Source organism: Mustela putorius, unplaced genomic scaffold (assembly GCF_011764305.1).
Source record: "Mustela putorius furo isolate JIRA1106 unplaced genomic scaffold, ASM1176430v1.1 tig00003854_pilon_pilon_pilon, whole genome shotgun sequence".
Taxonomy (NCBI): Eukaryota; Metazoa; Chordata; class Mammalia; order Carnivora; family Mustelidae; genus Mustela; species Mustela putorius.
Genome location: NW_025422006.1, coordinates 4960264 through 4972507, shown reverse-complemented (window position 1 = coordinate 4972507; position 12244 = coordinate 4960264). Strand labels below are relative to the sequence as shown.

The 12244-nt window shown below is 45.6% G+C and overlaps 1 protein-coding gene across 7 annotated transcripts in view; it reads left to right on the top strand.

Annotated features, from left to right (window-relative positions):
• SMARCA2 (SWI/SNF related, matrix associated, actin dependent regulator of chromatin, subfamily a, member 2) overlaps positions 1-12244 on the top strand; it is a 179535-nt gene that overhangs the window by 123118 nt on the left and 44173 nt on the right. For all 7 annotated transcript variants that reach the window (XM_045065039.1, XM_045065045.1, XM_045065043.1 and 4 more), the window contains exon 28: positions 9263-9480. In XM_045065039.1, the coding sequence (XP_044920974.1) occupies positions 9263-9480 (218 nt within the window). The remainder of the gene's footprint in view (positions 1-9262; positions 9481-12244) is intronic.

The window sequence follows — 12244 nt, the reverse complement described above, 5'->3', positions numbered from 1 at the left end:
CGCGTACAGCTGCCACCCGCTTCTCCCGTGTCTTCCCGTGGCCTTCCCTGTGTGTTCCAGTCTCCTCCTGGTAAGAGGAGGGCTCACCTGAATGACCTCTTTCTACCTCCCAAAGAGCCCTATCTCCAGACACAGTCCCATTCCGAGGCACACCCAGGGTTAGGACCGCCTGTATGAGTTCGGGAGGGGACACGGAACAGCATGATACCGTGTCACCGTATCAAGTACAGACTTTGCTGCTGGCCGTTTAGCCTGTGCTGTGTCTGAGAACAGGTGCGTGTCATGATCCAAGACAGTTCCCATCCCTTCTTGGAGAGTGTGTTGGTGACCGGTCACGGAGTAGCTGTGGCTCAGTCCAAGGACCGTCCATGAAGCGTGGGGTTGTGGTGCCTCCTTGACGCCCGGTGACAGACCCACACGACCTTCCCACTGAGTCGATGATCAGGAGCGGTAATTGGCCCCCAAAGGTGAAAGTGAGGCGGAAAAAGGAAAACAGGACAGAAAGTGAAACTCGAGGTGGCTGGAGGGTTTGGAAATGTGGCACCAGATGTGAAGCCAGCAGTCCTGCAGGAAATTCTGCCGTAGACCATATCGGAAGGGGCGCCTGGGTGGCTCAGCTGGTTAAGCGTCCAACTCTTGGTTTTGGCTCAGGTCATGATCTTGGGGTTGTGAGTTCAAGCCCAGCGTCGGGCTCGGCTCTGGTCTGTAGAGCCTGCGGGAGATTCTCTCTCTCTCCCTCTTCCTTGACCCCACCCACTGCTCATGCTCTCTTAAAAAACCATTGGCAAAAGTTGATGACCATTAAAAAAACAAAACAAAAACCAAGCTCAAGTCCTCTCCGTGTATTTTAGTTGAAACTGAACTGGAGCATTTAGTTTGAGTTGAACACGTGTGTGTGTGTGTGTGTGTGTGTGTGTGTGTGTAAATCCCAGTCCCCTTGGCTGGTGTTCAGGCCAGACTGTTGCAGCGAATGTGTGCGTTGAAAGAGAATGGTGATGACAAGGACAGAGGAGAAGAACCTCTTCTGCCGGAAAGGGCTGGTTTCAGGAGCTGAAATCCGTGTGACCTACGTGGGCCAGTGGTGCCTTCCCGGGCAGACGAGGGCAGTGCTGTGAAGTGTGTCCTCAGGTTCCAGGGATGACTTCGGGCAGCAGGTTCCCCTGATCGTTCCAGTATTGACAGCTGGGGAGACGGGTTTTTCCTGGAAGTCCCTTCTGTGGAGAACCGAAGGAAACTGTGGGGTCGTAGAGAGCCGTGTGGAAGGATCTGGATTCTCAGCGGGAGGAACTTCTATTGAAGACGAGTTTAGCGAGGTGAATGAGGAAAAGCACTTAAAGAAAGGCATGCAGAGATCAGCCAACCCCTCCCCATCAAGGGGCTCATCTGAGATACTGCGGGACATCGGAAGGGCAGAGGGTAAAATGTTGGGAGCTGATCCTTGGCAATTGGCCAAGGCCCAGGAATGAGGCTTCTTCTGTATCCTAGATTATTTAATGAGTGGAAGAGGGCAGATGGAGTCCAAAACTGATAAGGTGGGTTTTTTTTGTTTTTTTGTTTTCTGTACCCCAGAAACAAAACCAAAAAACCTCTTTTTTTTTTTTTTTTTTTTTAAAGATTTTATTTATTTATTTGACAGAAAAACCAAAAAACCTCTTACTGGTCTTTTCTAAATGTTTTAAGTCCATGTGCTAAATAGGTATTCATGCTACTGTGTTTTACATTTTCTTCTGCATAATGAGAGTTCTAAATTTTTCAACGGGCATTTGCAAGGGGCAGGGGATAATCATCGTTTCCTGATTGTCAGGTTGGCTTTTTGCGGTTTCACCTTGCACGGTCATCTTTGTGGTCCCACACTGCCGTGCAAAGCAAGAACTGCACGTGTGTGCGTGTGTGTGCGCATGTGCCATCTTATTAAGATGTAACCTGTTGTGTCTTCAGACGGATTATTCATCTAAGCCTAGCCAGCATAATTAGACTTTACCTGATGGTTCCCGGTCTGGTCTTCATTCGTGCTATAAAGTAGCAAATACCATGGCTAAGGGTATGCAACTTAAGCAGCAAACTTCCAGAGCTGAAATCCCGGCTTAGATGCTCACCTGGGCCTGATCTGGGAGCCTCCGCCTCCTCCCCTGTAACCCGACAAGAGTAACAGTACCTGCCTCCTGGTGTTGGTGCAAGGTTAACTGAGCAAATGTGTGTGTAGCTCGGAGTGCCTGGCGACTGTGGAAATGCGTGGGTAGGGGATGCTGCTGGTGATGATGATTGGTCGTAGGGACAGCGGAAACATTCCCCATGCCAGCTATCTGCAGAAGGACTGAAACCGAGACCCTTTCTTCTATGGGATGGCCTCGGGCTGCGGTGCTTAATTCCTTGCTTCGTGCTATTTACTCTTCTCCTCCCGTAATTTGTCAGTTACTGGTCTTTGCCTCTACCTCAAGCAGAACAAGCAGAACAAGCCTCCCTCTTATTTGGGATTTGATGCTTTTCACCTATGGGGTGGGGGGGGGGGTCAGAGCTCTGAGAATGTGTCTTGTGTAGAAGCCCTCAAGGGTCCCCACGTCCCAAGCAAGCCCGGAAGAGGACCATTTCCTTGGCTTGAGGGCCTCCAGAGGAGGTGGTACTCCGTCATTGTCCATCACCTGTCTATCTCAAAAACATCAAGTTCGTCTTTGTAAGCATTGAAATTACGCTGCAATCTGTTACCTTCTTTTGGCATTTCCTTTTCTTTTTATATTTTAATATACTGAGAACCCTGAAGTACAAGGTGACCCAGGCCTCCCTGAGAAGCCCCATTTGGGGGATGAGTGGGTTGGGAGTGACAGTCACTGATGCCTTGTCTCGGGATAAGAAAGCGGAACTGCGTTTCTTCTCATTCTCCATCGCTTGTCCAAGTCTCTTGCTGGTTCACAAATTCTCTCCGGTTCTTTATTCCACCCAAGGGAGCTGGAGCGTCGCAGGTGCCTAATTGGTGAGAACAGAGGTGTCCATGCCTCGCGTTTGTAACGTGGCAGGGTCTAGGGGGCTGGACGTTTCTGGGGCTGCCCTCTACAAAATCTGAAACTCCTGCTCTGAACAGAGTCCCGGGCTCAGTACTCCCCAAAACGTACCCTGTGGGCTCTTGGTTGATCCTGTGGCTGGAATAAGTTTTCTACTTCTGTTTTTATTTTTTCCCCCTCTTCCCCCCCCCCCCCAGAATTGCTCTTTACCTGAACTACGGTTCTAATCTGCCTTGTCTCCGTTGTATAAGCTCACCCCTTTCCCTTCTTCCAGAGCTTCCTTAGCCATGAGAGGCAAGAGAGCACCTCGGTTTGTTTTTGCAAAAGTGATCTGAAGTCGTCGAGGAAGAGACAGAAAAGCTCACTGTACTGTGGTTTATGGGGGCTCCAGGCGCTTGCCCTTCACGGCCAGTGCTGTCCGCTTCAGTGGCCAACTCCCAGGTGCCTGGCACGAGGAAAGTTAAGAAATAAGGGTCCCCCAATTAATAGGTTATCAGTTGATTGCACCACAGTGGCGGGGGGGGGGACCCTATGCTTTAAAAACAAAATAAAACAAAAAAACCTTTTAGATCAACTCCTCTCTCTCTCTCTCTCTCTTTTTTGGTGGAGGGTGTGGGTATCAATCCCACTACCTCTCTGCTCTTTCTTTCACTATCTGAGGCATTTATTAACAAAACTCTAAAGTCTATGAATCGATAGGGCCCTCTATGCAGGTATTTTCATGCATCCTGGGTATTACCTTAATAACCTTTGAATGGATAAGGATTTTTGGAAAGGGCTCCTGGTCCCTGACGAGGGCAAGACGGAACGTGCTAGCTGTTGAAAATGCTGGAAGGTTTGAAGCTGGAAGGAAAGCTAGCAAGATGTCCCCCGGTCTTGTGCACCGGTGTGTTGAGGTGGTAGGAACACGTAGGAACCTGTCGATGGGTTTGTTTGTTTCTTAAATATTTACAGAGCTGGGTTCCCCCACCCCCACCCCAACCCCGTGACTTTTCTTGTTTCAGTTGTGGGAAGAAGCACATCGTGCAAAATTGACTCCCTTCACCATTCCGAGTGTACATTTTAGCAGATGGCTCTGCGACCGTCACTCCTGTGTACTGCAGAACTATCCCAGCCCGAAAGTCCGCAGTCCTTGAACACTCACTCCCCACTCCCCCTCCACTCCAGGCCTGGCAACCTCTGTTCTTCTTTCTCATGTAAGTGGAATCCTGCAGTGTGTGTCCCTTCGCTGTCTGGCTTGTTCTACCTTGGGAGTTTGATTTTATGCCGAGCTTTCAGGGATGTAATGATCAAGAACCTAAAATTTGTCGCAAGCCCCAAGTCTTAAATTCTGTATCCAGAAGTGCTAGGGTCTTTATTCAACCAAGTGACTAAAATGAGGTGGCATTTTGGGTAAGAGCTCCATGTTCAATTTGTTGCTATCATTAAAAAAAAAAAAGAAAAGAAAAATCCCCGTGGTAAGAAAATTTCCCGTATGTGAAACCTTAAAGTTTCTTTTAAAATCCACTTTTTTTTGGCCACTGCTACTGCTGGTAGTCTGGTTGTCTTGGAGAATCCCTGCCCTTCTTACTGGCTTCTAGGGTCTCGGCAGGGCTGAAGAGAGGGTTAGCCTCCCCTAATATTAGAATCAAGTTTAGCCAAGTGTGAGTGGTCTTCAGGAAGCAGTGTAGAATTGAGCTGTAATGGTCTTAACCCACATGCTTTAATGCTTAGCCCTCCATCTGTAGCCCTCCCCTACCCCAGCAGTATTTAGGATCCTCTTCTGGAATCTAATGCAAGTTCCTAAGGAAGAGAGACCCCTCCCCCATCACCTCACCCCCCCCCCCCACGCACACCCCCACAGAGAGCAAGAGACCTTGGCCATGGGCAGAGCTGTGATGTTTAAACGTCAGAGTTAGGTATTAGAATATGGACTCTCCCATTTCCTATCCGAGACATTTCCCAGGCATTGTCTACATGTCTTTAGAATTGCTCCTTTTTATTTTTCTTAAGATGGTCCGTTCCGCCGTTGGGGGGGCTGTGGCACTCTGCGTGGTGGGCTTGGAGATCCCGAGTGGAAAAGGCAACCGCAGCGAAACAATGCCCCAGAGTTGCCTGTGGCTTTGTTTGCTTGTCCCTGTTTACCTAGTCACAGCCATGGATCCTTTCTCCTGCGTCCTACTGGGACGCCGGGTTTAATAACGCCCCGTTACAGAGAGGGTGATGGGAACAAGGATAATGCCCACTTTCTGCACTGTCCGTCTTTCCCTGAAAGACCTAGCTTGTGTCAGGGTGACAGAGAGGGGCACGGACCAGACCCACGTGTGGGCAATTTCCCGGTCGGGTCTGCCATGTGCTTTTTTTGCAAGCTGCAAAAGTGTTTGCTCTCCAACGGCTCACCCTGCACAACGGTCTCCTGCATTCTCTTATCAGAACCTGCGCGCTGCTTTCTTAAGAGCTAATTGAAGAAGGAGCCCGTCTGTATCTCGTCCCTGCACATCCTGTGTCGTGAAGATGTATTCTTAAAAAAGGGGAGACAGCGAGAGCGAGAGAGAGAGAAAGAAACGAAAAGAAAGAAAGCAAAAAGAAGGGGGTGGGGGGAAGAAAAGATTGCCATCCAGTGGAGGAAGGAGTAATTCCCAGCTTCATTCAGGAAAAACGCAGGCTGGAATATGCTTAACTATTTTAACTTGGCCGGGGATTTTTATCACCAGAAGGGTTTTTTCAGTGACATCCGGAGCCAAATGGGTGCAGTGTGCCTTTAAGGAAAGAAGTGCCTCACCAAACTTCCCCATAGTTGTAGCTCACCGTTCGGATAGGGAAGGAAAGTGTTAATTTCTTATTTGTACACTTTTTTTCCCCCGACTTCCTTCCTATTCACTTCATTAAATCTAGAGGCAGTTCAGCATGGGAGCCGTCTGTATGTTGAATTAGGGCTCGCACTCTTGCGCAACACGTCACCAGTCGGAAACTGGGGGTTTGCTTCTGTGATTTATTTCATTATTGTGCTGGTAAAAGGTTTGGAAGGGCATTCTTTTCGGGGTAGTACTTTAGCATTGTGTAGCAAGTTTTTTTTTTTTTTTTGGTTTTGGTTTTTGGTTTTGTTTTGTTTTTTTTCTTTTTTGTGCCTCCCCCCAACCTAGCACGGAGTTGAGTCCGTTCAGCCAGTTTACTAAATAATTTTAAAAAAATAATAAAATAAAAGAACAGTTTTAAATTTCCATGAATAATTTTTACTTCCAGGCAGGAGTAATCTTACTCTACTTCTTTAAGTGCGAAAAGCACTGGGAAATATTTAGCGAATTGATTTCCATTAGAAAAAGACCCTTAGAAACCCCTGAACATAAAGTACTACATATGGATGTGTTTGGGGTCTTTGGGGAGGAGGGAAGATGTTTTGTAGCTGACGGCATTCCTGCATAAAACCTTAATTTAAAGGGAATAATGGTCAGTACTTTGTGTGTTTCCTTGTGATTCCAAAACCTAAATTTAGTAGGGATCTGCACGTATTAGCAATTGTCATAAACATTGTCTCCACTAGTTCTTTTTGCAATTTAATTTCTTTTCGCTTCTTAGCCACCCCCAGATTTAAAGACTGATAAGTCTAAATATCACGAGCTTATGCTTTGTTCCGTTTTTTTGTTTTGTTTTGGGTTTTTGTTTTTGTTTTTTAAAAATTAAGGGGAGGGGGTGAGCATATACCTATCCTTTTCACAACTTCCCCCTCTTCATGTACCCCACTGAAAAGAAAAACAATGAGAAATTTTACAGCAGGAAACTGAAAGGGAAGTGTCATAGTTATTTGGGATTTTCTTTAAGGAGAAAGAGGACATTGTATTAAAATGTTTGAACTTGAGAACATGCACATTGCTTTTACTGACATGGATTTAATGAAAAAAATTCTTTTATACCAAAAAAAAAAAAAAAAAATCATCTTAGATTACTCCAAAAACATATGCAGCCTGTCTTTTCTTAAAAGCACTAAAATGAGGTTTAAAATGCAAAAAAAAAAAAGAAAGCATAAATTGTTTTTAATTTTGTAAGATAAATTTGAATATTAATTTGTTTTCTTATTGGCTTAATTGTGAAAATGAGAGCAAGAAGCAGAAACCATCTGAGCTAAAAAATCTCTAATTCTGCTGCCTGGAATAATAAGGGGGAAAAATATGATAAGTAGTTGTCAATATTAAAACAGGCTGAAGGAGGAAGGCTTCAGGCCTTGTAGTAGGTAGAATGAAACAGCAGATTTGAGTATCCACAATCCTTTCAGTATTAAATTTTCAGTAAAATAAAATTACTTGTATATGAAAACATAGCCTTTCCCCAGCTCTCTTTTTTTTCCTGATCAGCTGATGAAGAGACTAGCAGCTCGCTGCTTTGCTGGCTTGTTAATTTTATCCCCACTAACTGTGATTTCCGATAGCCGGCCTGCTGATAGTCGTAAGGTAAATATCCTTTTTCGTTGCCGTCTTGAAGATTCAGTAGAACTACATCCCAGGCATGTGTAGGTGTGTAACACATCAAAAGCCGGTGTTCTCCGTATTTCTGTGTGCAACTGGGTGCCTGAGGAGAGCAGTACCATTAACTGTTGACAGCCTTGCATGCTGAATTCATTATTAGTATGTTCCGTCTCCAAGATTTGCGGGACAATTTCCTTCTCTTCATCTTTGCTTAGCTGCAGTGTGTTTAGCTGTATAGTGGGTGTCCTGCTTTTAGGCAAATGAATATTAATGAAATAATGTGGAGCTTTTTTTTTTTCTTTTTTCTTTCTTTTTTTTTTTTCTCCTCTTCTTCTTTTTCCTCATAACTCATCAGATCTCGCCTCCTTCATAGTGGTTATCTGAACACTGTAGGATCGTGATGGAAATTGTCTTTTGATTATTAAGGCCTGGCCTCAGACTGTCCCTTAGGATTCTTGTCTGTGTGTATGTTGCTTCTGATGGGTTTGCACCTTGGAAAGATGCATAGAAAACATTCTTTTAATCCCACCAGCATTTTCCCCATGCCAGGTTGTTTTGTGTTCTGTACCAGGTTTTCTTCATAAAACCTTTCTTTTTCAGGAGGCATTGTACACAAGTGAAAGAAATTATGTCTGAGCTGTAATCACTCTTTATATTGATTGTTATACTCACATGATCATAAATATTAGCCATGTTTGGTGCTGTGGAGAAATGAAGGTAATTGCTTTATGATTAGGGCTCTTTCAGCTACGAGAAAGGATTGATTAACATTTGCATACTGGAAGCAATATTGAGAGGCAGGAGGAACAAATAACATCAGTTATTTTGTGTGAGAAAAAAATCTTGAAATGTAATGTAAAGGTCTTGCTTTGTTTTGTTTTGTGTTTTTAATTTTTCATGGTCAAATTTCCTTTTATCTACGTTTTGCTTTTTTTCTCCTCATTGCAATTTTATTTTTAAGTTCTGAGGTTTACCAGGTTGGGGGGGGTGCGGGAAAAGAAAGTTTAAACTTCTGGGTCTGTCACATGGATCTTTTAGCCATTTACGAACAGGTTTCTTTTATACCTGGTTGTTTTTATAGCTATTTTATTATCTCTCTGCATTAGTGCTGCTGGCTGTGGTTTAAAGCAAGCGTTTGCAGGTAATTGGAAAAAAAAAAAAAAAGTGTTTGTTGTTTGTGAGTGTGTGTGTTCCTTATCAGACGATTTAAGTATGTTTACCAAGGAATGTGGCTTTTGTACATCCTGTTTCCTTGTTTACTAATTGCTACATTAGAACAAAATCTGGATGGAATTCTGATTTATGTTGTGAATCATGAGTAAATTGATGTAAAACCTCCAAGAAGGGTCAGAGCTTATGTGATTGTAAGGATGTATTTTTAGAGGGATTTTTTTTTTTTTTTCCTTCACCCACCCCTTGTTTGTTTTGCTTCACCATTCTCCCCGCCCCCCCCCCTCCTTACAGTAATGAGACAATTAAGGTCTTTTTCTTACATGGAGCTAAAATTTCATTTGGATTCAGTTATCTTTCAGACACTTAAATGTATAGCTCTTTTTGTACTCGTCATTTCTTCTCACGGTTAGTGTTTCCGGCTTTCAACCTACTTTGTTCATGGATTAGACGTGGTTTAAAGACGCGTTGATTCAATATGGCGGCCTTCGCTCTTCTCACTTGACTGGTTACTGTTAACTTCTTTTTTTTTTTTTTTTTTTTTTTGATGATTTTATTTCTGTTTCATTTTATTCTTATTACTCAGGTTGCCTTTTTAAAATTGTCTTGGTGATTCTCCTGTCTTGAATTTTCCTCCTTCGTTCCCTGCCACGCCAGGCCATTGAAGACGGCAATTTGGAAGAAATGGAAGAGGAAGTACGGCTCAAGAAGCGGAAAAGACGAAGAAATGTGGATAAAGATCCTGCAAAGGAAGACGTGGAGAAGGCCAAGAAGAGAAGAGGCCGCCCTCCGGCTGAGAAACTGTCCCCAAATCCCCCCAAACTGACGAAGCAGATGAACGCCATCATCGATACTGTGATAAACTACAAGGACAGGTGAGTGTTTCACTCCTACCCTGTGATCATCTTCACCAGGAGCAGGTTCGATACTCACCGCAGAGCAGGATTTAGGGGGGCATGTGCTGGAGCGTTCAGGTTCTTTCTCATTGATGTTTCATGGCTTTTGCCCCAAAGGAACCAGGGACCTTATTCACCACGGCTGCCATTGCTGTTCTGGATGCTCTTTGATCAGCTGCTGTTGGAGATACTTGGAAATAGGAGTTAAGATTACAAGATTAAGGTCTGAGCTGGAGGATGATTCTTAAAGGATCTCAGAAGTAGCATCCTTTACGGGGAAGTATTTGGGAGTGGTTGTATGAAATTCTACTTTGGGGCTGAGTTGTTAGGGAGAGAAGAACCCAAGCATACCTAAGGTAAATATTTCATGTCAAGATTCTGTTGAAAACGGAACAGAGGCTTCGTCAAAAATGCCGTTCCTTCTTTCCTTCCAACACACTTGAATGTCTGAGCGCTTGTTTCGACCATCTCCTTCTTCGTCATGATTCTCCTTAGTGTGGTCTGTCAGCAGACGTAACTCGTGTTTGTGGAACTTTTCAGCGTAACGTTGAGAAATCTGTGCTCGACCCTGTTCCCCCAGACCAGTGTCTGTCAGCCCAATACGGTAGATAAACTAGTTGGGCGACCTTTCCGGTAGATGTTTTTGGTTTCTGCTTGATAATCATGTGATGCAGTTTTCATGGGAAGATCACATCTCATTCCGTCTGAAGAATCGATAGGAAACAGAAGAATTAAACACTGTATTTCTCTCAATGGCATAGCGGCGTTGATCAGTTTTCGGTTACCAGTTTTGTTTGTTGCCGTTGTTGTTGTTTTTACATTCACTAGTGTTGCTCTCTACACCTGGGAGTGTATAACATGAATAACTAAGTTGGGATTTTAGTTTTTCATTGTGACTTTGGTGTATGTTTTATACCAGGAAGAAAACCTCATTATAAAGGTGAAATAGTACAAAAAGGAAGACACTTTCTACGCAGAAGTGGTGTTTTGTTTTGTTTTTTAAAATGTTATTTATTTATTTGACAGACAAAGAGATCACAAGTAGGCAGAGAGGCAGGCAGAGAGAGAGAGGGAGAAGCAGGCTCCCCGCTGACCAGAGAGCCCGATGCGGGGCTCGATCCCAGGACCCTGGGATCATGACCTGAGCTGAAGGCAGAGGCTTTAACCCACTGAGCCACCCAGGCGCCCCAGAGATGTTATTGTTAAGTCTTTCTTATATTATATGTAAGGAGTTTCCAGAAGTGGTACAAAGTGGCAGCAGGAAGTATGTGTGAAGAAGTCAGAATGTCATGCCCCGATTTGTGTCCCAGATTTTTTAGGTTCTCTGCTCACTCTTTTTACCCTTTCTTCCTCCTCCTCTTCTCCTTCTTCTTCTTCTTCTCTTGTTTTTGTTGTTGTTTTCCAAGTGCATCCCCTTCTGTATTTCTGAGGTGGCAACAGAGAGCGGCCCCATTATATTGGGTTTCGATGAGCCTGTTCGTTGACAGGGGAATGACAGCCGTCCACGGAGGAAACATTGGGCCATAAGCCCGTTTCTTTGACCAGAGCAAACGTGCAGACCTCCCTGTAACCAAGAGTCTGTAACTCTGTCACGTTTCTCTCCGTCCCCAGCCCTACCGGCAGACGTACGATAGGCAGGAACAGTTTCCAGGAAACCAGCTTGGACAACAATGCCTTATTTGAACAGCCCCTGTTGCAAGGAAAAATAAGTAGGATCCCTCCTGCAGATGCCACCAACTCTTTTGTCGCTGTCTTAGAGAGTGCAACATCGGTCACTTTGCCCAGGTGTGCCTCAGTTTGTAACCTGCTGGCTGAGTCGAGGGCCAACAAGCGGGTTAGAAGCGGGGCCTTTTCCTCCAGGTGATGGCTCGCTCCTCCGTGCCTGGTGTAAAAGAGGTCAGCAGCTGGGGGACCACGTTCGCCAACGAATCGATTTATTTCATGGTTCACGTTGTTGGGGTGGGGGCAGGGAGGACAACGAGAAAAACACCTTAAAACTGGCGAGAGTTCTTAGGATTTCAGGTGTTTTCCATTCTTTGCAAAAAAAAAAAACCCCTAAAGATCATGCTGCATCCTACCCAAGTTTCCCTAAGGTCATAGCTGGTGGGAGTGAAGACGTGGCCACCCCCGCCCCACGGGCTCTCCTGCTCTGGGGCACGCCCCCTCCCCATCACCTGCTGTCCCCGTCACCTGCTGTCCCCCATCACCTGCTGTCCCCGTCCCGCACGGAGGGCTGGCGGCCATTTGCCGTCAGGCCTTTCCCACCTGGCCCACTCGACTCCTTAGATTAGATCACCTGCTGGCTCCTTAGCCTTTGGGGTTTATGCCTTTTGGAAACCCATAGCTGGGCGCTGGTCACTATCCATCCCTGACCCTCAGCTCAGCCCAGCCCAGGAGCTGATGGCACAAGCCCTCGTCTCTGGGTTCAGCTCCCCATGTTGGAGTCTGCACTCCCGCCTTCACTACCTGCGGGGCAGTGGGGCAGCTGCCTCGACCCCCCTGAGCCCGTGTGCCTCATGCACAAAATGGAGGGCGGACTGTAGCTGCCTCGAGAGGCCCTCCGTGAGCTTGAGGACTGAATACGGGCTGGTGGAGTCGTCTCCTTCCTGATCGCCAGCCTCTCAGACTACTTTGAGCCCCTTGGGTGGGTAAATGGAGCGCCCGGGTGCTTGAAGGGAAGTGTCCTTGCTGATCGGATTTCCGTGCCCCCCCCCCCCAAAAAAAAACCAGAAAACACAGTTTC